Source organism: Agrilus planipennis, unplaced genomic scaffold (assembly GCF_000699045.2).
Source record: "Agrilus planipennis isolate EAB-ADULT unplaced genomic scaffold, Apla_2.0 scaffold86, whole genome shotgun sequence".
Lineage (NCBI taxonomy): Eukaryota > Metazoa > Arthropoda > Insecta > Coleoptera > Buprestidae > Agrilus > Agrilus planipennis.
In genome coordinates, this window is record NW_020438863.1 from 280,169 (window position 1) to 305,387 (window position 25,219).

General features: G+C 30.1%; 3 protein-coding genes across 14 annotated transcripts in view; 2 read left to right on the forward strand and 1 right to left on the reverse strand.

Annotated features, from left to right (window-relative positions):
* The window catches only part of LOC108735702 (high affinity copper uptake protein 1), a 15,356-nt gene extending 10,204 nt beyond the window's left edge, over positions 1 to 5,152 (forward strand). Inside the window, exons 1-8 of one of the 9 annotated variants that reach the window (XM_025974634.1) lie at positions 66 to 657; positions 1,303 to 1,464; positions 2,884 to 2,954; positions 3,146 to 3,273; positions 3,414 to 3,541; positions 3,599 to 3,697; positions 3,857 to 3,886; positions 4,270 to 5,152. In XM_025974634.1, the coding sequence (XP_025830419.1) occupies positions 3,148 to 3,273; positions 3,414 to 3,541; positions 3,599 to 3,697; positions 3,857 to 3,886; positions 4,270 to 4,471 (585 nt within the window). In that variant the 5' untranslated portion in view covers positions 66 to 657; positions 1,303 to 1,464; positions 2,884 to 2,954; positions 3,146 to 3,147 and the 3' untranslated portion in view covers positions 4,472 to 5,152. Of the gene's footprint in view, positions 1 to 65; positions 658 to 684; positions 768 to 1,245; positions 1,465 to 1,535; positions 2,524 to 2,883; positions 2,955 to 3,145; positions 3,274 to 3,413; positions 3,542 to 3,598; positions 3,698 to 3,856; positions 3,887 to 4,269 lie in introns of those variants that run through there. The other 8 variants (XM_018467787.2, XM_018467789.2, XM_018467791.2 and 5 more) reach the window with 8 other exon arrangements.
* Positions 5,153 to 5,930: 778 nt separating this feature from the next.
* LOC108735719 (programmed cell death protein 4) lies at positions 5,931 to 9,171 on the reverse strand. Of its 4 annotated transcripts, none has more exons than XM_025974591.1 (3): positions 8,977 to 9,171; positions 8,455 to 8,544; positions 5,931 to 7,369 (listed from the first exon to the last, which is right to left on the reverse strand). In XM_025974591.1, exon 3 carries the CDS (start codon positions 7,315 to 7,317, stop codon positions 6,013 to 6,015), a length of 1,305 nt encoding a protein of 434 aa, XP_025830376.1. In that variant the 5' UTR covers positions 7,318 to 7,369; positions 8,455 to 8,544; positions 8,977 to 9,171; the 3' UTR covers positions 5,931 to 6,012. The 4 variants fall into 4 exon arrangements, with proteins under 4 accessions (XP_025830376.1, XP_025830378.1, XP_018323321.1 ...); XM_025974593.1 differs by having other exon boundaries at positions 8,973 to 9,171; XM_018467819.2 differs by lacking the exon at positions 8,455 to 8,544 and having other exon boundaries at positions 8,973 to 9,171.
* A 1,894-nt stretch (positions 9,172 to 11,065) lies between these two features.
* Positions 11,066 to 12,219, forward strand: LOC108735717 (leucine-rich repeat-containing protein 57). Its single transcript, XM_018467816.1, has 2 exons — positions 11,066 to 11,289; positions 11,345 to 12,219. Exon 2 carries the CDS (start codon positions 11,361 to 11,363, stop codon positions 12,075 to 12,077), a length of 717 nt encoding a protein of 238 aa, XP_018323318.1. The 5' UTR covers positions 11,066 to 11,289; positions 11,345 to 11,360; the 3' UTR covers positions 12,078 to 12,219.
* Positions 12,220 to 25,219: the final 13,000 nt, after the last annotated feature.

A 25,219-nucleotide genomic window follows, 5' to 3' on the forward strand; every position in this document is an offset into this window, starting at 1 on the left:
TTATGTGTATAATAGGTACCTATTGCATTTATTTTTAATACTTAATTTTAAAAATTTAAAAAGAATAACTATTTTTTTGATTTTTTAAAACTATCGACTGACTTAATGAACGATATTACCTTTATATACTCATTATTTTTGACCAATTGTGATGTAATAGATCGAAATCCACACATATACTGATATATTTATGTACATTAGTTTGATACTCACTGTTACTAAGGAAATTAATATTTTTGTTATAAAATTGAGTCCGGGGTACCTTGGCATTGATTTAAATATCGATTAGCAGGTGTGAAACGAGTGCAAAATTGGTATCGTGTGCAAAAGCAATTGGAAATACATAAATACATACGACAATCTTAAAACATTGTAATGATCAGGATTATTTTGTCATGTTGTTCGAGTACATGTACTGCCCCTCTATCAGTCCCACTCGCAGCAATTAAATTTCAGATAGCAATACCGATGATAGTAACGTCTACAATTGCTATAAACAGCCTATTGTCTCCTCAGTAAACAATACTTATTATTTTGCTTCATTTGTTTTGTAAAAAGAAAGAAATAAATGAATTTCCATTGTTAATAAAAGGAGTTAAATATTTCTCTTTATTGTTTAAAACTCGGTTTAGTAGAACGTAAAACTTTTGAGAAAAAGTAAGTGGTACCTTTATTAAATTTTGTTCTTATTAAAAATAATTGAATCTGAAGCTTTATTTTAAAATTTGTTAAGCTCGAAGAATACCCACCTGTTGATTTTTTTAACCGTAGGTATCAACATTTACACCTTACTTCAAGGACTTTGTAAACAATAGTTTTTGAAACTAATTTTTTTATTTTTCAAAAATTGTTTTTTCCACTTCTCTACTTAGTAATCCTCACTGTGAAATTTACTAACCGAATTATAGAATTAATAAAAATTAGATTCATAACTTTAAAATAACGTATGGTTTTAATTTATACCAAGCTTGATGCACTATACTTAATTAAAATTTCGTTTGCAATGTAAATATCATACCTATCTTGTATGGTTTTTCTAAATTTGAAATTTATTTGGTTAAATTTGATTTCAATTTAGTGTTCAGCTTTGAGTTAAATATTATAAATAACTATTTATTTATTTATGGTTTCGAATATTGGTTAATTATTTTAACAAGCTATTGAATTTTACATGGGTATCCTAAAAATGTCGATTTAAATCACCTAATTTTAAAAGTAATTAATAAGTACATTCTTTTGTCTTCAAATTATCGTCATTTTCTAATACGTTTGTGACCGCAAATATTTTTATTCTTCTTACAGTTCTAATACGTCTTATTGTTGCGATTTTTGATTGGTTGAGAGCCTGTTGATAAACATTTTGTACTGATATTGAAAACCGCAAGAGCCTCCATACTTTACACATTCAATTGTCCTTTGTATCATTGTTAATCAAGCTTGGTATTACAACCCTTCGTGCTATTAGTAAGTTTCAAATATTTTTACATACTTAATATTTCACTAATTATATTTAAATTCGTTTGTTCTTTAAAAGTACATTTACGATAATTAGGTAGTTTAAAATGCACACTTATAATGAATGTATTTCCTAAAATCAATTTTTAACTTTTTATTGAAATTTTTAAAGGTGCGCGATTGGTGAAGCATGATTTAAATACCGACGTACCAAACACCAAAAAATTTCAACAAATTTTTGAATACGATACTCAGTACAGACTAAAGATCCTTTTCTATATTGTTTACGTATTTTAATTGAATTCAACTTTTATTTTTCGTGTTTATTTTACTTTGTAATTGCTTACCAATAATTGTCAAAATTAACAGATAGGAATGTTGCACTTATTCAATAATTTTCGAATGTTTATGTACTCAGATAACAGAAAGCAAAAATCAATATTTGGATGATAAAGGACTTGATTAGAAATCCTATGTTGGATATAATTTTTATGTCTTTAAGATTGCTACACATATTTATTGTTAAATGTCTGAAATGCTGTCGTATGGAATATTTGCAATGTGTTAAATTTAATGCTTATTAAATAGAAAACGTATAAAAGTAACTTCGTGGTCGTTCACCTGAATTAATGTGCAATCTGTAATTCATCTACGTGAAATGAAAGATAGGATTTTATTCGATATTAGTTTAGAAATAAAAAGTTAAATCGCTCTAAAAATTGATTTTAACCAATGTCGGCAGTATAGTAATTTAAACTGAAGGCTTTTGTACTATCATTTTGAGACATTCTTTTTTAATTAGTCCAATAAATACTCTTAAGTGCCTTCAACATTCTACTTATAACATTGTCTTTACATTAGCGTACAGAACAAAATGAACGTGTGTTATATTCTGTATTGTGTGTGAATGTTTTTGTAGAAAGTAGCCAAGTGTAGGTACCTACATCCACATTTATGCATTAATAGTGAAAGTGTTTTAGTTCTGTTTCAAAATCAAACAGGGACAGTAGAACGAACAAAATTGCTAAATTATAATAATTGTGTGATTAGTGTATTAAAGTTCAAAAGGTTTGTGGTTTTAAGAATCATTTTTGTTGTGGCATTTTTTTTTTGTAACATTGGTAAATTGTTACTGTCTTACTTTGTTTGCTAACTACTTTTTTCCTTTCTTTAGATGAGTATTAGTGTCTGGTCTAGTCTTAAATCTGTTTTCTTGTAATTTTATTTTGTTTTGAAAATAGGTAATCACAAAATAATTTTGCTTATTACCTTTTTTCATATAAATTTTTGTTGTGCCAAAAACCTTGTAGCTGCAATAAGTGAAGGTTATTTTGTTACATTCTAATCGACAAAGTCTCTTTGACGCATTAATTTGCATAAGTATTCACGAAAAATATTTTGCAAAAATAATCACATTCTTTTTTCTAGTGATTCATTTACTGTAAGCATTTGTCTATTATCTGATCTTAATATGTCTAAGGAGTTCAATACATTTTGAAGTAGGTACATATTTTGATTGAAAAGCAATTAATATTATCTTATAAAGTACGCTCTGTTATTAAATATGTTGGGTTTTAAACGTAAATTTTAAAAGGGAGGAGATGGAGGTAATATGCGAATGGTATTTTTCGTACAATTACGATTATCATTCTATATCTGATTTGCCCTTAATCGCAAACGAATATTTTAGAAATGGATCACAGTCACCATCACATGGATGATGGAATGGTGGACACAAGACTTGACCATGACCATAATCACAACGATAACGGCTCGTCTGATTCTTCCCATGTGCACTCGATGCAAATGCAAATGTGGGTCAGTAGCCATTTCTTATGGGCTGTATAAAAAATGATAGTAATAATTTTTAAAAACCTATCCCTCTGATACAATACCTGTGTACCTAATGCATGTGTGTGGATGTGGTGCTAATTGGCACTCTTTAACTTTGTTTTTAGTTTTACTTTGGCAATTCAGCGACGGTTTTATTCGAAAGTTGGACATTTAGTTCTATAGGAGGGCTGGTTGGTTCCATGATAGGTATCTTCTTTTTAGCGGCGCTATATGAAGGATTAAAATATTATAGGTAAAAGATAATGACAATAAAACAAAAAATACTCTGCAAAATATGATTGTTTTTAAGGGAGTATTTATTCTGGAAAACTTACAATGCACTTCAATATCGCGCCGTTACCTTGCCCTCAGAGAAAGGGGTGGTAAATGACGAAAATCAAGTTGTTCAGTAAGTAATTTCCACTTGTATTTATTGCATACAGTTGCATTTGCTTATTTAATGAAGAAAGCAATAGGTAATTTAATAATTACGGACCTGCGCACTTATTAATTAAAAAACACTTGGTTGAGAAGGTAATATTAATTAAAAAATTTTCGTTTTATGCAGCATGGTCGGTGAAGTCATCCATAAACAGCCGTAAGTTTAATAAACACTAAATTTTCGTGTGTGTGTAACACAAAATGCATGATATCTTGTTTTACTAATTTTCTTTGGTTTCTTCATTTACTTTTTTATAACATTTTATTTTTGCAGCATTTTAACCATTTCCTTTTTAATTTATTTCTTATTGCTCTAATATTTATTTATAAAGACAATATATATTTTCTCTTTTTTCTGATTAACACGCTTTTGTTGTTTTAATATTTATTTCCGGTTCTTACACTTGTTTCGTATTTTCCATTTGTGCGTTCACCCTGTATAGCATTGATACGTGTATACGAGGTGAACCCAAGAAATACTTTACGGAACAATGTGTCGGCCATGTTGGAAAAAAATGCGAAATTCGCTTTTGTTTACAGGCCAACTATACTGAGTAAAATGCATTTCTTCCAAACGTTCCTACACGTGATTCAAATTACCCTTTCGTACTTCTTGATGTTGATTTTTATGACTTACAATGCGTGGCTGTGCATAGCATTGGTTTTGGGGGCTGCATTCGGTTATTTCCTCTTCGGTTGGAAGAAATCTGTTATCATCGATGTGACGGAGCATTGTCATTAGCGATACACCCCCGCATTCATAGGGGCTCATGTCTTGGTGGTCAGACGATGTACGGCAAAATGTAAGACATCACAATAACAACCTGATCGAAAAAACTTTTTCCATATCTCAATAAAGACAGTATTCTCGTGTCATAAACAATTTTTGACACAAATTTAGGGAACGATAATATTGTTACGCTTTCCCCTGAATTTTTAAGCTCAAAAAGTTTTCATTTGCCACTAAAATTTTTATCTGTGGATTTAACACTGTAATATATGTAATTATGAATGTATAAATGTAAGCATTAAATATGTCCGAATTGTATTTTAAAATAAAATCTCCTCTAGTTGAATCTTAAAACACAGATAAGGCTTACAACTAGTTAAGTTTATATATTTTCGGGGAACATCATATTTATTTTATGGACATTGACAAATCACTATGCAGGACTTAAATTCTGACTTCTGCTTTTTTATATTTAAGCACCAGATACTTCTTGACACTATTTTTTGTTTACGATTAGTTATCAATTTATTTGCAATCCCTTTTTATTGTAAGCATTTTATTCACCACTATACTTGTGACTTTTCCTGTTAGGTAATCTATTAATACAATAGTTAAATTCAAGCAAAAAAGGCCTAAACTGTTTTTATAGTTTTGGACTTATATATTATTATGGTCCACCCTGTATATATTTATTGTTTTTTGTAACATTGGTAAATTGTTACTGTCTTACTTTGTTTGCTAACTACTTTTTTCCTTTCTTTAGATGAGTATTAGTGTCTGGTCTAGTCTTAAATCTGTTTTCTTGTAATTTTATTTTGTTTTGAAAATAGGTAATCACAAAATAATTTTGCTTATTACCTTTTTTCATATAAATTTTTGTTGTGCCAAAAACCTTGTAGCTGCAATAAGTGAAGGTTATTTTGTTACATTCTAATCGACAAAGTCTCTTTGACGCATTAATTTGCATAAGTATTCACGAAAAATATTTTGCAAAAATAATCACATTCTTTTTTCTAGTGATTCATTTACTGTAAGCATTTGTCTATNAAGGAAAGTATATTGATGTGAAAAAATATGTATAAAAATTGCTTATTTTAAAGCAGTCTTCCTCCATTAAATAAATATTGTATGAAGCATTGAAAATTGCTTTGTTTCCCTGGGGTAATACACAGTAAGACACTAATCTCTACTTTTAGTAAATTTTATTAGTAACACAATATTTATCAGTACAAAATATCATCGATAAGAAAAAAGAAAATCGAAACTCATACACAGAGTTCTTCTGGAACTCGACTAAACAGGAATTTTATATATATGTTTAATGAAAATACTCACAAGAAATTTAACGTACAGTAGTAGCAAGTAGTAGTAATTGTAGTAAACGTGCACCTAGTGCCTCTATTATAAAATAATGCTCAACTCAAATGCAATTTGCAACGCGGGCGTATTTTCTGTGTTTTATTTATTATTATTTTTTTTATAAATTTGGTACACAGATCGACTCACTATCATCCTAAACAGGATGCTACAATAGCCGCGTTTGGTGCCTTCTTCTACAGAACGTTCTGATTACGGATGAAATGTTGATCTCCTTCAGAGACAAATCGTTTGCGTCCTCTAGAAGGCATTCGTCTCTGTACATTTTCGGAAATGAATCCCTCTTTGTGACAACGCTCCACGAACCGATCCAGAATGATATAAGCCAAAGGAACATCCATAGAAATGTCGTTAAGATCGTCAAAAACGCGTAAGAAACCTCTTTCCATCTGGTCTCGAGTAACTAGCACAGCTTCATCAAATGCCTTCAGTAATTTACATATGGCTTCCTCTTTTGTGGCATTGTTAGCCTCCAGAGCCATCACGATGGCCTCATAGACGAGTTCGTGATGAAAGTGAGGAACTTCCAAGGCCCTGAGGCACCTGGATGCTTCTTCAATGTCAAATGAAGACATATATTCCTGTAAAAGAAGAGTCATTTGACGAGTCAAATATTTGACAGGACGTAGGGCTCCTCCGATGCCCCAGACGTTGTGCAAACGTACTAGACCATGCTTCATGGAGAGGAGTGTGTGGGCACGATCAAGAGCTTCCAGGCACACCGCAGTCTCGCATTTTCCCTTGGCTGTTTGAATAAACTTGGGTGGAATACAATCGTCAGCGATGGCTCGGGCCACAAAGTTGCCCAAGACCGTTGGGGCGTCTGGAATATCAATAATCAAATCGGGCAAGTTTGCAAGAAGACTCTCGAAGGCTTTGGCGATATCTACTTCCGTTATAACGTGCCCGAATAGATCAGAAATCAGAACGGAAGTCATCTCTTTGTGGGAAGATTTGTGATCCATTGCGATTTCGATTGCTGTCTGAACGAACAAATCTCGTCGATTTTTAGGTACAGTGTCTCCAACAGATAGTTCAGCCTCATGAGTGTCTCCGTTCTCGAAATACTCCAGAATGATGGGGTCCATTTTCTTTCTCAATTCCTCGTCTTGAGTATCGGGAATGACGGCTTTCAGCTCGATGTCCCCATTGGTCATGCTTTCACTGTCATAATTGGGATCGTTCATATCTTCGTAAGCTTCCAGGAGTTCGGAACCAGGAAGTCCCCAAACTCCCTTACCTCCAGCTCCGCCTTTTTTCGGTAGGCCTCGCCCAAAACCATTACGGGATCTGCGACTATTTTTCCAGCTACGGGGACCATGAACGAAATTGGTCACGGCGACATTTTCTTTACTGTTTTGGCGGCTAACCTTCTTCGGCTTACGTTTGGTCAAAACATCTCCGCTAGACTTTTCTTCATTAACAACTGGATCCTTTTCGTCCAATTCGTTTTCAATGGCGTCTATTTCAGCTGTAGCCATGGTTCTTCTTTAAAACTGATAACACGTTTCCACTTGTTTAATAAAACTAAATCTGCAAAAAAATAAAAATGTATGCGTTAGAAAAAAGGAAAGGACATCTAAGCTATGAAAATTTCTTTGATTTCTGTGAGGTTTCTACTGAAAATAAATGAAATTATAATAAAAATTGGTCAGGTCTAAATTCGACTCACTCGTTTAGCGTTCCGTACAATATCAAATACATTATATTTGTATTTTCAACTTTCTTAATTCATGTCAATCATCCAATAATAATTAAAAAAAGTATTGCAATCAACAGAAAATTAAAAGTTTTTCCTGTATTTGTAAGATTTTCGTTCAATCTACATTTAAAGAATCAACTAGAAGTGTTAAGTATAGGTTTTGATGTTATCTAAAACTTTTGACGATCAAAAGTGATCTTTAAGGGTTCAATTTTTTCTTTTTTATGTACGGAATCGTAAAGATGGCCTTCTTTTAAAGATTCAATTACGGCAACAAATACTGTATTTAGAGCCCTCTCCTCTGTAAGGGGGAGGGGAGAGAAGGAAATACCCCACGTGGAGGAACGAATTTTTGCACATTATAACCTAACATATCCTATCTAACTTATGTTAGGCTAGGTTTGTACCATCAATTCCGACGTGTGACTGTCAAATTCGCAAAAGTTATGTACCTATAAACTATTTTTATTTATTAATAATTCTTTAGAGCATCTTCCCCTGACTTTTTCATAATTGGAGCATTTTGAGTCATTTCCAGGAAAAGTAGGTTTTTGAAAAAGCTGCGATGTACCTAAAAATGGTACTACTTTTCGGTAAAAAGTGTTTTATCAAATTTATAATAGATCACGAAGGAGGCACCGTTTTACATTCAGCATAGAATAATACAGTAATATGTATTTATTTATTCTTTATACAATCTACTCGGCAAAATTATGAAAATGAAATTGAATTAATTAGCACGTACACATAGTATTAACTGATTCCCAATTTATTAAAAAATGTTTGATATTATATATTAACATAAAATATTTCATTTTACAAATAAAACACCACAGCAAAAATACAACTGTCAAATAATTTTGTGAATTATCAACATCATCTTAACATAAAATAGACGATTTTCTCTATCACTTACCAAAATATTCCACAATATTCCTCCTGTAGTATATGTAAACTTCAGTGTTATGTAAAAGATTCCTCAATTAAATGTGATACTAACCATTTACTATTTTATAAAAATAATCACGATTTAAACAACTATTACCAATGGACAATGAAGGTTTTCAAAATTACCTACTTCAATTATTTAGTCCGTAGAAAATACAAATAAATAAAATAAGCCTACATCTGTATTTTTATACACGTCAACAAGATAACCGGTCTACGTGACAAAAACACCACAAATGCCAGACAAGACACAAAGGGAAGAAAACAATTTCCTTGAAATCACAATATCAACTATTTGGTTCAATATTATTCAATTTTATGAGACTGATTAGCGTGGAAAACGGCAAAAATTTTGATCGAAAAAAAACTACGCATTTTCCATTTACCAGTGTTGACACGTTTATAATTTATGTAAACATCTGGGATAGCCTAGCTACAGTACCTTTCAGCTTTGATTTTAATTAAACATGTAAAACAGAAAATTACCTACTGTCACTCGTTGTATTGTGGTGAGACAGATTGTCTCCTGTTTTTTTCCGAGAAAATCTCGAAAATTTTCCGGACTTCTCCGTTTCGCGATAGAAAACAACCGGCCATAAACAACTCACTGTGTGTTATTTTGAAACTGGCTTCACGTCTGCGTGACCCCAAACATTTACGTATCTTTGTCTTCCCTTGCCTCCTTCGATGCTTTAAACGAGTAGGAATGAAATAGAGAACTAAATGGCCTGTTGTAGTTCTATGGAAACGTACAAACTAATTGGAAATAAAGAGAATGTTCTAGCAGCGATCTAGCATTGGCAATTACAATTTCACCTCTTGCCATTAGAGTGTGGTAACAATTATTGCTAAATTTAAAAAGACGATGACCTGAGAATGATTTTTGCATACACAATTTCGTAACGCTGATCTGAATTCAGTTTTGGCATATTTTAGACGAATACCTAATTATATTCAAGGATTTCGATATTGGTTCTTTGTGAAACATTGTATTGACATTAATCAAATACAAAACCTCTAGGTTTTTAATGTTCATTTTACTGACAGACAAACTGTACAACTGTTTTCGCCATTGAGCATTTTTCAATAGTATCAGGAAAGTTTCAGGAGTGCCAACCTCATTAGTAGAAAAACTACAATTGTTTTTGACTATTGAGGCTTTTTCTAGAGTATCAAGTAGGAGGGGATCAGGAGTACCTCTCTACTCTACTAATGAGGTTGGCACTCTTGATACTCTTGACAAAGGCTCAATGGCGAAAACAATTGTACAGTTTTTCTATCAGCAAAATGAACATTAAAAACCTAGAGGTTTTGTATTTGATTGATGCCAATACAATGTTTCACAAAGAAACAACATCCAAATCCTTGAATAGTATATTCTCCTGATACCTCTACCTGATACTCTCAAAAAAGCTCAATAGGCCAAAACAATTGTAGACTTTTTCTAATGAGCATAGGTACTCCTGATACTCTTGAAAAAGGCCCAATGGGCTGAAACAATTGTACAGTTTTTCTACCAACAAAGCAAACATTGAAAAGCTGCAGAGGATTTGTATTTGATTAAATAATTTATTCTGATAAAGTATTATTTGGTTAAAGTTGTGGAGGAGTGAAATGCAAGACTAGAACCAGCAAATTTCTCAGTTATAGATTTTTGATGTCCCATAACATGGGGAAGCTTTCAAAAACTGATGAGCTCAGAAATGGAATCAAAATTTATATTGTTTTATTATGAACCAAAACTAAATCTTCTGTATTATGCATGCTTGATATCTGTCAAATTTGATTCAGTATACAAAGGAGTATAGTCATGATCATCTAATTGCCTAAGCTTCCTCAGGATGAGATAACCTTCTAATAAATCTAAGCTAAACTGATTCAAGAAATTTCATAACTTGTTGTCCAAATAACTGAGCAATATTGAATAACAATGCAGTCCCATACAATATATCAAGGTGTTTCTTGTACATCTATAAATAAAAGCCATCATAAAATTTACTCTGGAAACAATATCATTTATATGATTAGGAAAACTTATTGTAGAAACATAAACTACATTAAGGTCAAGGTAGCTGTTAGTTTCAAGAATCTGCTTAACGCCAATTTTATAATTAAAAGTTAAATTGTATCTATTCTATCTTGAGAAGGACAGCACTCTGCATTTGTCCACGTTTAATTTCATATCCAAAGATAGTATCCAAATCCTCCTACAACTTAGAGCAGCATCAGAGAATAATTGTAGGTCGTGAACAAAGAGCAGCACTTGTGCAAAGTTCAACCTCATTTCAATTTCATTAATAAAAACTAAAAACGCTAAAAACAATAGAGGGCCCAGCACAGATCCCTGTGGGACACCTGAGGTCGCAGTGTAAGATAGTTTATTTTTTATTTTGTTTCTTTAAAAGAAACATGTTGTCGTATAGTTACTGAACAAATTTTAGTATTTTTCACTTGTGGAAACGGTTTAATAAATATATTTATGTTTATATTGAATTTCTGTTCTACTAAAATGGAACCCCTTGTATAGTATTTACAAGTGTAAAATAGTAATGGCGTCTATTGAGTTAGCCAATCACCATTCGAGGCTATCACTGCAATTATCATTGTAATTATTATGTAGGCTATTCAATTAGTGAATGTGTTATTAAGTGCGTACAAATACAGATTTGACAGTTTACAAAAATTTTTAATATTTCAAAAAAAAAAACTAAAAATTTAAATATCATTTAACAAAAAAATGTTATTAATGTTAAGTCCAAAATTTCTTTAATCAACAATATTAATCCTAATACTCCAATAATAGGTAAGCTCAGAAGTAATGTATACTGCTTTAGCAACAAAAGTTTATTATATTTTAGTCTTAAAAGCTCAACAATGGGAAATTCGGGGCTAAAACAGCATCTAGAAACAGCAAAGAAAACAGGAGTATTGAAGATATCACAGCAGAAGCTTAATGAATTTCCACCTGCACTGCTCCACCTTGACGTGAATTTACGTGTTCTGGACATATCTGAGAACAAATTTACTAATCTGCCCCCTGAAATTAGCAGATTTATTCATTTGAAGCAGCTTAACATCAACCGTAACAAGCTTTCAAAGTTACCAGATTGTATTGGTGCATTGACAAAACTGGAAAATTTAAGTGCATGTCATAACTATTTGACATCAGTACCTCGCACTGTATCAAATTTAATTAATTTAAAGCAAGTTTATTTAGGTGATAATAGGATAAAAGATTTTCCAACAGTATTTTGTGGCTTAAAATACCTTGATATCTTAGATTTATCCAAGAATGATATCAATTCAGTTCCTGGAGACGTTTCTAATTTAAATGTCACAGAATTGAATTTGAATCAGAACCAGATTTCAGAGATTTCACCTCAAATTGCAAACTGTCCAAGATTAAAGACTCTACGTCTAGAAGAAAACTGCTTGCAACTAGCTTCAATACACCCTACTATCTTATCAGACTCTAAAATATGTAATCTTGCATTAGATGGTAATTTGTTTGAAGTTAAAGACCTAGCTGATGTTCCTGGATATGATAGCTATATGGAAAGGTACACTGCTGTTAAAAAGAAAATGTTTTAGGGCTAAGTAATGCCCCAAAATTCTATATCTACTTATAAGCTTCGACAATCGCCTTTTATCTAATTCTGGTGCTTTCTGTCAATTCTATTATTAAACTATGAGACTCCTGTTAATATCCTGCCAATACACAAATCTAATGCTCTGTTTTATTTTCTGGGCTGCAATCAAGTATTTGGGCAGCAGTATTTTTCTGCTTATCCATTTAACATACAATGGTCATAGCTTTCCCAAAATTTAGTTTAGTCTTTTTTGTGTATCTTATTTAAAGTCACTATGCAATAGTACAATTTCAATATTTGACCCTATGCTTATAAAGTGGGACTTTGTTGGATCAAATGAGGCTATAGGTTTTGTAAAATATATCCCAATATTTTTAGAATATACTGCAAAAAGGGTTAGTCTTATTCTGGGTATAATTAGGGCTGCTACCTTTTGTTGATCGAAAACCAGCCCTGGAGGTGATTTTTTGGGGGTCATATTTTACCAAAATTATTTTTTCAAAGCATTAAGTTATACTAGTATGATTTAGATTTTAAAACAATGCTATAAGATTAAAACTTTGTAATTATATTTTGTATTTCGTGGTGTATCTGGTGTTTCACTGTTTCTATCAATCATATTTGGTGGTATTACGAAATAGCAAGTGTGAACCCACAACAAACGTATAAAGTTCGGTGAATCCCGGAAAATCGACAAACTACGGTCTTGTAGAATAACTAAGTATTCTCACTATTCATCAATAGATGGCAGACCATGTTTTAATTGATTTCTTGACTTAGCTGCTTTTCTGAAAACAATAACAATCTATTGCCAAGAAAATTACAAGAAAACCGGCCCTTTCTGAGTGCTGACCGGTACTTGGCCTCGTTAATAAAAAACCGGCTGAAAACCAGCCTAGTGGCAACCCTTGATATAATGCAAGTTGATTGTGAATTACGAATAATTACTGTAGACAGCATAATGAGCGCCATTTGTAGAAAATTTGTCCTTATTAGTTTTGTAAAATATAATTTTGTTAAAATAAAAAGACTGCTGGCGAAATAATTGATTGACCCTAATGTTTAAGTCTTTATAGTATCAATTTCTTTTAAGATAACATACAAAATTTTAATCTTAAAATGATGTTATCTTAATAGCATGTAAAACATTTAGAGTAGGTAGACAACTTGGTTAGTTCTTTGTGAAAAGTTAACCGGTTTGCCGGAAAGAAGTTCAATTACAATAAGCAGAGCATTATTACAAGGGAACAGTTTTTTTTAGATGAATCTAAATCGTAATACTCGTAGTATTTCAAGATAAATGCGTCTAATTGTAAATGTTATTATTCTGTGATGCTATAATATTTCAAAAGTCTCTTACCGATCATGTAGATGAACAGTCATTTCTTTGATGCATTCACTAACTTGTAATCTTTACAAAATGGCGTTAATCCAACTATTTACTGATTTTTGTAGTGACATTATTGCTGTTTTCGATTGTTCTTTGTTTTCGACTGTTCTCTATTGAATAGCACTGTTACCAACAGTGATTTATTAAAATCGTTTTTAATATAAATTTGATTTCAGTAATGAAGTAGCTAGTTGATTGTTTCCATTTCTTATCGACTATTGCATAAGTGTTACCAACACTCATTTCCGGGTTTTATGGGTATATTTATTAGTGTATTTCACTATTTCTGACTTTAATTTGAGTATAGCAGTGTGGTGTCGTTAATTGTTTTCAGTTGTTGTCGATTATTGCATGAAACTGTTACAAATAAAACTCATTTTAGGTAAATGTACGAATTGTAAATCAGCACATATTTCTACTTTCGGTTTATTAAAACCGCCCTTGATTTAAATTGCACATTTTTATTGACATTTTTATAAAGATTATTGTATACTACAGCATCAACATTGCAGAATACATTTTAATTAATATTTAAGTAGTTGTCACATTTTTAGTCATTTTACTGATGGCAAACATTAGTAAAAATTCTTACTTTTAAAACACAAATAAAAGAGATAAAGTCTGATTTCTATTTATTATTTAAAAACGGCATTTATGTAATTATAATTATTGTATTTAGTAGATGTGTAAATTTACTTGAAAACGATGTGCATAGCTGTTAAATGAATTTACCGTTTGTGCAATTATTTATTTTGAATCTTCAATAAATATATATATATACATATATATTACTGTAATTTAATTTTCTTTTGTTGAAATAATATTTCGAATCACTGTTAAAATTAAATACAAATTTCAATGGAAATTATTATGAGTCATTTGCTTCAATTCCGCAAAACACACATTTAATAAAACATTGTCACTTAACAACAGCCTGCCACTCTTATATATCCAACAAATTTGAATTGACGTGAACCATTGTAAAGAAAGGAATTGTGCGCATCCAAATTTGAAAATTGGTTAAAGAAACACTTCAAATTATGACACGTTTGCTTCAATTCCGCAAAACACACTTTCGATAAAATATTATGTCACCTTACAACACTCTGTCACGCTTTTATATCAAATAAATTCGAATTGACTTAAACCATTGTAAAGAAAGGAATTTTGCGTGTCCAAATTTGAAAATTGGTTGGAGTAGACCCTACAATTATGAATCATTTACATAAGTTCCGCAAAACACACTTTCGATAAAGCACTATGTCACCGTACGACACCCTGACACTCTTTTTTTATTAAACAAATTCGAATTGACTTGAACTATTGTGAACAAAGGAATTTTGCGCAACCAAATTTGACAATTGGTTAAAGAAGACCCCAAATTATAAATCATTTGCTTCAATTCCGCAAGACACTTTAGATAAAACATGTCACCTTAGGACACTCTGTCACGCTTTTATATCAAACAAATTCGAATTGACTTGAACCATTGTAAAGGAAGGAATTTTGCGCGTCTAAATTTGAAAATTGTTTAAAAAAGACCCCTAATTATGAATCATTTGCTTCAATTCCGCAAAACACTTTCGATAAAACACCATGTCATCTTACGACATCCTGCTACGCATTTATATCAAACAAATTCGAATTGACTTGAACCATTGCGAAGAATTTTGCGCGTCTAAATTTGAAAATTGTTTAAAAGAGACCCCTAATTATAAATCATTTGCTTCAATTTCGCAAAACACTTTCGATAAAGCATTATGTCACTGTACGACACTGTCACGTTTTTATATCAAACAAATTCGAATTGACTCGAACCATTGTAAAGAAATGAATTTTGCGTGTCCAAATTTAAAAATTTGTTAAAAAAAGACCCCGAATAATGAATAATATACTACAATACCGCAAAACAGTTTCGATAAAGCATTATGTCACTGTACGACACCCTGCCGCTGTTTTATATCAAACAAATTCGAATTGACTTAACATCATTGTAAAGAAACGAATTTTGCGCGTCAAAATTTGAAAATTGGTTAAAACAGACCTCAAATTATAAATAATTTACTACAATTCCGCGAAACACTTTCGATAAAGCATTATGTCACTGTACGACACCCTGCCGCTGTTTTATATGTAAAGAAACGAATTTTGCGCGTCTAAATTTGAAAATTTATTAAAAAATTCCCCAAATTATGAATTATTTGCTTCAATTCCACAAAACACACTTTCGATAAAACATTGTGTCACCTTACAACACCCTGCCACGTTTTTATATCAAACAAATTCGATTTGACTTGAACCATTGTAAAGAAACGAATTTTGCGCGTCTATATTTGAAAATTGGTTAAAAAATACCCCAAATTATGAATCATTTGATTCAACTCCGTAAAACACACTTTCGATAAAACATTAGGTCACCTTAGGGCACTCTGTCACGTTTTTATATCAAACAAATTCGAATTGACTCGAACCATTGTAAAGAAAGTAATTTTTCGCGTCCAAATTTGAAAATTTGTTAAAAAAGACCCCAAATTATGAATCATTTACTTATGTTCCGCAAAACACATTTTCGATAAAACATTATGTCACCTTACAACATCCTGCTACGCTTTTATATCAAAGGTCAGAACCACAATGGGGTTGTAAATATTTTGTTGATATAAAAAAGTTGATCTTGGTTATACATGTAAAATTATTTAGCAGGCTATTTTGGCTCTGATCTTTTACACTAGAGTAACTATTTGTTATCAGTGTTATGTCAATGGTAAAAAATATATCTTAACTACAACAATTAGAAAAAAATGTATCTTATTCGCTGTTTTCAACAACCAACGATAGTGTAAACAGGACACCAACATAAAAGATGATACCAATTCATAGTTAATTAAACTAACAAGTTTTCTTGAACAAAGTTTTATATTGAAATAAGCAATGAAATTAAATTCGGATTTCGCATTTCGTATTTAAAATACAAAAAGAAAAAAATATTTTGTATTTTGAATTTCAAATAGGAAATCAAAAATGTATTTGCCTTTTAACAAATCATTTTGCACATCTCTGTATTTTACAGTATCACATATTGTCCGATAATTCTTCGGATAATTTCGCAATATATTACGAACTGGCCCATTTTACTGCCTCAAGTTAATGTGTGTTATCGTTTCATATGAGTCAACGTCGCTGTTGTTAACAGTATTTCGTTGTCGGTTTCGTGAAAAAAATATTTAAAACGTGGCGATTTTGAAAATATTCAGGATACCAATTCAATGTGATATGCGTTGAGATTCCTGTAATTTCATTAGGTAAGCTATATCCTTATAGGGTAGTTAGAAATGACATTTTTTTCACTTTTAATAAATACCATTTATCCAGACAACGGTAGAAAAACAACATTCCAGTAATTAATGTTGTCAAGGTGATGTCTTTTTATTGAATCCTTTTTAAGGAACTGTTATTGGACGTTTGATATTTTTTAATCATCCTGATTTGATTATTGTGGAAACGTTTGTCGACATTTTAATGTTATTTAAATGAATCTTATTTATATAAAATTTGTAATAAAGATTAATTAATAGATTTATATATTTGAAAATGATTTTTTTTATTTACAGATGTTTTTCGTATTCGTTTCCAAAGTCATGTCATGAAGGACATTCCTTGGTATGATCGTGATCCCCGTGTAAAAATTAAGGGTACGGTGGTAAGTTTTTCGTATTATTTACTGTCTTGTTATTGTTAACAAAGATTACAATTACTTATTAAAATATTTATTACTGTCTTGTTATTGTTAACAAAGATTACAATTACCTATTAAAATATTAATTACGTTAAAGAAAATTATATGTTTTTCTGAAACTTCCTAGATGTGTGCTATCTAATTTTTTTATTAGTGAATTTATGTAGGTTTGATGAAATTAGTCAGAACCAAACATACGATTATAAAAAATTTGTCAATCACGTCGCCTTTTGAATTTTGAAACAACGAAAATGTTGAAACAGATTTTCAACAAGATTTGAATTAAATCGCTAGTACATTTTTTTATCAACTGTAGTTTTTGAATTTCTAACCTTTTCTATCCACGTGATCCTTATCCTTTCCGGCGCGCCCACTGTCCATGTTTCGCACTCGTACAACGCCGCGCTTCAAACATATTCCTTTAAGAATCTTTTTCGAATTTCTAAATTAACCGTTCGCGAGCATAGAAGTGACTTCTTCTTATTGAAGGCGACTCGACTTTGAGTTATCCTCTGCTTTCTATCCCTACTACTCTTTCCGTCCTGACTTATCTGGCTTCCTAGATACCTAAAATCAGTCACTTTTTCTAATTTTTCGTCTCCTATATTTATATTCGCCCTTTCCCTACGTTTTCTTCCCTTGCACACCAGTATTTTTGTTTTATTTGTATTTATTTTCATATAATACTGTTTTGTCAATACCGCTTCCATTTTAGTTAAAGCTCTCTTTAACTCCTTGCTAGATCTTAATACTGCTATATCATCTGCAAATCTAAGCATATTAATCTTCTGCCCCTGTATATCTATCCCTACAGTTGTACTGTCTTTATTGATGTTGATGGTGTCTTCGATGTATAGATTAAAAAGTAGTGGTGACGGTGTGCATCCCTGTCTGACTCCCTTCCTAATATTTACTTCTCTAAGTTGCAACCCTAGCTCTATAGCTGCCTGTTGCTCTTTATACAAACTAAGTATCACTCTTATATCTTTGTAATTCATCCCTACATTTTTAAGTATATTTAGCATCTTGTCCCATTTAACATTGTCAAAAGCTTTTTCTAAATCTACAAATCCTATGTACGCACTCTTTCTTTTTTCTATCGTTCTCTCTATTATTACACGTAAAGCTAGAGTGGCCTCCCGCGTTCCTCTATTTCTTCTGAACCCAAATTGATCTTCCCCTATTAGTTCTTCCGCCCTTTTTTCCATATTCCTCTGTACAATTCCAGTTAAGACTTTTGGCTCATGGGAAGTTAAGTTAATTGTTCTAAATGTCTGGCACCTATCTGCGCCTCTCTTTTTAGGTTAGGTTAGGTTACTACCACGTTTAGTTTATAATCGTCTGGAACTTTCCCTGTCTCGTAAATCTGATTAACTATCTTAAACATACGATCTTTAACCTCTTGTCCTGCATGTTATAGAATTTCTCCTTATTATTTTATTATTATTACGTTTTTTAATACTACATCGAACTCTTTTCTCATTATGGGATAACCTAGTGGATGAAAAATAATACTGCGGCAACTAGAGGCGTACAAAAATTTTTGAAGGTAGTTTTGAAAGTAGCATGTATTAAGTAAGTTTTATAAACTATGAAATTCATGGCAACAGACAAAAAGTAGTGTTATGATCGTTTTAACAGATTTCTCTGTTTCTGTTTATGAAAAACTACTGAGAAAATATGTAACTTTCGTCATCATGATACTATATTAGTGTTAAGAATTTCCGAAAAACCTGTTGCTTTTCTGAATTTTGATACAGTACGTTTTTGAAAATTTTAAAATGAGGGATTTTAACTCGACTCCAAATCTCATCCCTCTTACAATAAATATCGTAATTAAAAGAAAGTTGTAGCAACACTGGATTTGTTTGCATTTTTTGTGCATCAAAATTAGGTCACAATCTAAGTGTTGAATATTTTCCATGTACTCCACTGTACTCCCCTACTAATACCGAAAATTCTCCAAGACGGGTGGTTTTCCAATTTGAATATCATTTATTGTCTAAATTGCTAGCATATTGTTGTACTTTTTATATTTCTACACAAAATTATTTGTTTATAAATTTATAAATTATTTTTCTAATTAAGTGTAGTTGTTAACAACATTCGCAGTTCAAAAATGCACTTTAGATATAAAGAAAATTTTAGTTAATTCGTTACGTCGAATAAGAGTTCGAAAGCTCTCCGCAATAAAGCTCGTTGATGACGCCAACCGCTAGCGCCTTTAACGATTAACGCTCACACCTCAATTCCTTCGTAGACAGCTGTACGATCGTGTTAGCGCGGATAGTTGCGTGGAAATTTCCTTGTTTAGGTGGAAACTAAACGGTTTTGTATCATAAACTAATATTTTCAAAAGTATGTGTACTAGTGATTTTATTTGTTACTTAAGCGATGGTACCATTATANACACTTACTTTATTGTTTGTAACAATAAACACATTTTCTTCATTTACCGTAGCTTCTCTTTAATTTCTTATAATTAATAATCTTTTTAGGGCAATTTGATAGCATGTAACCAGTATTTTCCTTTTTGTTGCAGGAAGGGAATCATCAGGACCAAGCTGCATCGTGCCGCGTTTCGGGAGTGTTCTGGAGCGTCCACATTCGAACTTCGAAGTCACCAATACCTAGAATCTCGGAAGTTCTGGGGTCCTGGGTCTTAGGAACTTTGGAATTCGAATCTCAAGGCTCTGAAAACATTGTATTCCTACGGGTTCCTTTGTTTTGGAGAAATGCTGAGAGGAAACTGGCGAAAAGCCTTCGATCATGATGGGGTAAGCAACTTTCATCTTAATTTTAATTATTTTTTTGGTGAGACATACTATTTGTAGAAAGATAATGAATTTAAAGATTTTGGAAATTAATATTTGAATATGTTACAGATGGTGCAGAAGTTATTGGTCTTCCATCTTACTACTGTGAAGGAGGAGGATGCAGCGTCCCTATTCCCTTACTGAGAGGAAACTGGCAAAAGGACTTCGACCATGATGGTGAGTTTTCCAATCATTTACGTTTTTTTTTTTTCACTTTTATTTTGTCTTGAGAAACGACATCAGCTATTTTATATCTATGTAATTATTGCCATTTATTTTAGTTTCCATTTTTAAGCCTTTTTTTCAGTTGGAGTGTAAATTTGAGGTCAGTATAGGATAAAAAGTTTTTTATTGTTAAAACGACAGCCGGTATTTCACCTTAGTTACAGGCTTTTTCATGGTAGTTTTCAGATAGGTAAAGTAATAAATAATTGTAAATAATAGAAAACAATGTATTAACAACACAAGATGCACAGATAAACTAATAAGTACCTATTAAAATCTGTACCTGTGCTGTTTAAGCATTGCTTTCAATTTTTTGTAATTATTTATTGTTTTGTGGTGATAATACGTGCCTTAATTGCAAATCACACCATTTAATTTAATAAATAATGTATTTAAAACGAAAAGTTACTTTAAAAGGCTTGGTAAATAAGCTGAAACTCAGATGGTATCTTTCACAATTAAAAAAAACTTTTTACCTTACACTGAATTTGAATTTACACTCCTAGTGCCACTTATTAGTTAACAGCAACTAGTTGTTAACAACATTCGCAGTTCAAAAATGCACTTTAGATATAAAGAAAATTTTAGTTAATTCGTTACGTCGAATAAGAGTTCGAAAGCTCTCCGCAATAAAGCTCGTTGATGACGCCAACCGCTAGCGCCTTTAACGATTAACGCTCACACCTCAATTCCTTCGTAGACAGCTGTACGATCGTGTTAGCGCGGATAGTTGCGTGGAAATTTCCTTGTTTAGGTGGAAACTAAACGGTTTTGTATCATAAACTAATATTTTCAAAAGTATGTGTACTAGTGATTTTATTTGTTACTTAAGCGATGGTACCATTATAATACAATGTGGTATATGTTTTGTAATCCATTCAACAATTTCACTGGGTAAGTTTTACATTTTATTAGTAAAATAGGTAATTTTGCCAAATTTTTCATTCGCATATGGTTAGTTGTATTTCCATGGATTATTGGTTCACTAAACTAGTATTTTGTATTTTGAATTTCAAATAGGAAATCAAAAATGTATTTGCCTTTTAACAAATCATTTTGCACATCTCTGTATTTTACAGTATCACATATTGTCCGATAATTCTTCGGATAATTTCGCAATATATTACGAACTGGCCCATTTTACTGCCTCAAGTTAATGTGTGTTATCGTTTCATATGAGTCAACGTCGCTGTTGTTAACAGTATTTCGTTGTCGGTTTCGTGAAAAAAATATTTAAAACGTGGCGATTTTGAAAATATTCAGGATACCAATTCAATGTGATATGCGTTGAGATTCCTGTAATTTCATTAGGTAAGCTATATCCTTATAGGGTAGTTAGAAATGACATTTTTTTCACTTTTAATAAATANTTACTCTACAGATCGCTTTAGAATATCATTAGGCACTTTGTGTAAAAAGTTTAGTTTTATATTGTTAATATTTTTCGTTAAATATATCTTTATGTTTAACCGCTCACCGCACATTCAAGCAAGAAAACAGATACATATACTTCGCTCAAGCAAGACACAGGCAAGTAGTAATACGGTATGCGAGATCTGGCTGTAGTATACCCGCTGCACACGGAGGGCGCCTTAACTGTGCAAATAGCGGGGTATGCAGCTGGGAAGCTGCCGGTGGCCCGGCCTATATTACTAGCCTACGATTAATACTTCGTTCTTCCTGTATAGTTAACACGTCGCTTTCTCGTACTCTCAATACATCTCGACATGTTCCGGCATGACGCGGTGTACTGAAATACGGGATATCGGCGTTTAACTTACAGGCAGCGCGTAGGCTTAATAGTGGGTGGATGTTTTGCACTTTTTGAAAATGATCTTTTTGAATAATTGGTTTTAAAATGTTTTTTGCAATTTTTAAATTACTGTATGTCTTGTGAATTGAAAAATTGGCGAAGTTTACTGCATTAATTTTTAAAATTATGTAATCTGCAGATATCATATCACTTTGAAAAGTCCTTTCATGATATTTAACATTTTTGATGAGACGCTATTCCGTTCTTTTTTTTTGTTCTTTCGAAGTGTGTTTTTCGATACAAATATTATTAAATAAATGAATCATCTCTTCTCTCAAGGAAAAGAAAGAAATTAAAATTGCGCAACATTATTTAGTGAACTGTTAACGTGGATAGTTGCTTTTGTGATTTGTGTTTCAAAAATATAGATAAATCTAATTGGGTGAGTTTTCTCACAGAGTATTCTTTATGCTGAAATTTAGATACTAAGTTTTTATTATTTACCAAGTTTTACCGATATAGGATGATTTAATTCATTCAAATAATATAAAGCTATTACCGCAATTTCGATGTAAACGTATTTGTATTTGTTTACGATTGTCTTGAGCACTGTTGTGAGACTCTGCCCTTCAGTGTTCATCTAATTAGTTTGGGTTAAACTTATGCTAGTAATTGTACTGTCGTGAGACTGTGCCCTTTCAGTACTGTAATGACATAAATACTTGCGACGGGGTATTTTGTGAGACTCTGCCCTTGCATCTTGCGTATACAATAGACCATATCTTTTTTTTTGCTACTACTACCCCTATTTCCCCTATTTTACTAATTTCATCTTCCAAGTCAGTCATATATATATATATATATATATATATATATATATATATATATATATATATATATATATATATATATATATATATATATATATATATATATATATATATATATATATATATATATATATATATATATATATATATATATATATATATATATATATATATATATATATATATATATATATATATATATATATATATATATATATATATATATATATATATATATATATATATATATATATATATATATATATATATATATATATATATATATATATATATATATATATATATATATATATATATATATATATATATATATATATATATATATATATATATATATATATATATATATATATATATATATATATATATATATATATATATATATATATATATATATATATATATATATATATATATATATATATATATATATATATATATATATATATATATATATATATATATATATATATATATATATATATATATATATATATATATATATATATATATATATATATATATATATATATATATATATATATATATATATATATATATATATATATATATATATATATATATATATATATATATATATATATATATATATATATATATATATATATATATATATATATATATATATATATATATATATATATATATATATATATATATATATATATATATATATATATATATATATATATATATATATATATATATATATATATATATATATATATATATATATATATATATATATATATATATATATATATATATATATATATATATATATATATATATATATATATATATATATATATATATATATATATATATATATATATATATATATATATATATATATATATATATATATATATATATATATATATATATATATATATATATATATATATATATATATATATATATATATATATATATATATATATATATATATATATATATATATATATATATATATATATATATATATATATATATATATATATATATATATATATATATATATATATATATATATATATATATATATATATATATATATATATATATATATATATATATATATATATATATATATATATATATATATATATATATATATATATATATATATATATATATATATATATATATATATATATATATATATATATATATATATATATATATATATATATATATATATATATATATATATATATATATATATATATATATATATATATATATATATATATATATATATATATATATATATATATATATATATATATATATATATATATATATATATATATATATATATATATATATATATATATATATATATATATATATATATATATATATATATATATATATATATATATATATATATATATATTAAATATTTGCGCGCTGAACTTACATCCCTGCTTTACACCTCTATTCGCCCGGAATTTTCCCCACATTTTACCATTAATCCTCAACATTACTGCTATTTCTTTTCTATCCCTAACGTTATTACTGAATTCATTACCTCTCATTTTTCATCCTTATTGTACTCAATTTTTAAATATACAAACATTAAATATACTCCAACTGTATCTGCATCATATTTTTTATCACATAAATCTCGTCTGTCGTCTTCCCTTCTTTTCTAAAACCAAATTGTGCTTCGCTTAGTGTTTTTTTTTTTTATTATAAATTAGCCTCTCCAGTTTATTTCTTATTATATCCGTGTATATTTTATACTCCGTATCAATAACTACAATACCCCTGTAATTTTTTTGATACTATCCGTTGTCCTCTTAAATATCGGACCAATCGCCTCACACATCCATGCTTCAGATATCCAATTTCCCTTCCATATCCCTATTACAATTTCGTGTATATTTTCCAGTTCCATATCTATTACATATCGCCAAGTCTCTCCCCAGTTAGTTCATTTATATTCACCGCTTGTTTTTCCTTCTAAGCGCCTCTATCCCTTTAGATATTTCCTTCCGTTTTAATCCTTCCATCTTTTCTGCCTGTCTCCTTTTTACTAGTATCCCAAACTCTCTTTTAACACTCTCTTCACTCCCTTTCAATATCTTTTATGGTGTTTAATCCATTCGATCTCTAATTTTACAACTCACTGTTACTTTTCCTACATCTATCTACGAGGGTGGATTGATAAGTTTCCGGCCTGACCAAGAAAAACAAGGTTTTTAAAAATTTTTTTTTTATTTCTCAACATAATCTCCTCCAAGGCTGATACATTTCTCATAGCGGTGTTCCAGTCTATTAATGCCATCTCTATAGACTGATTCGTCAAGCTCCTCAAAATAACCATTTACAGCTTCGATTAC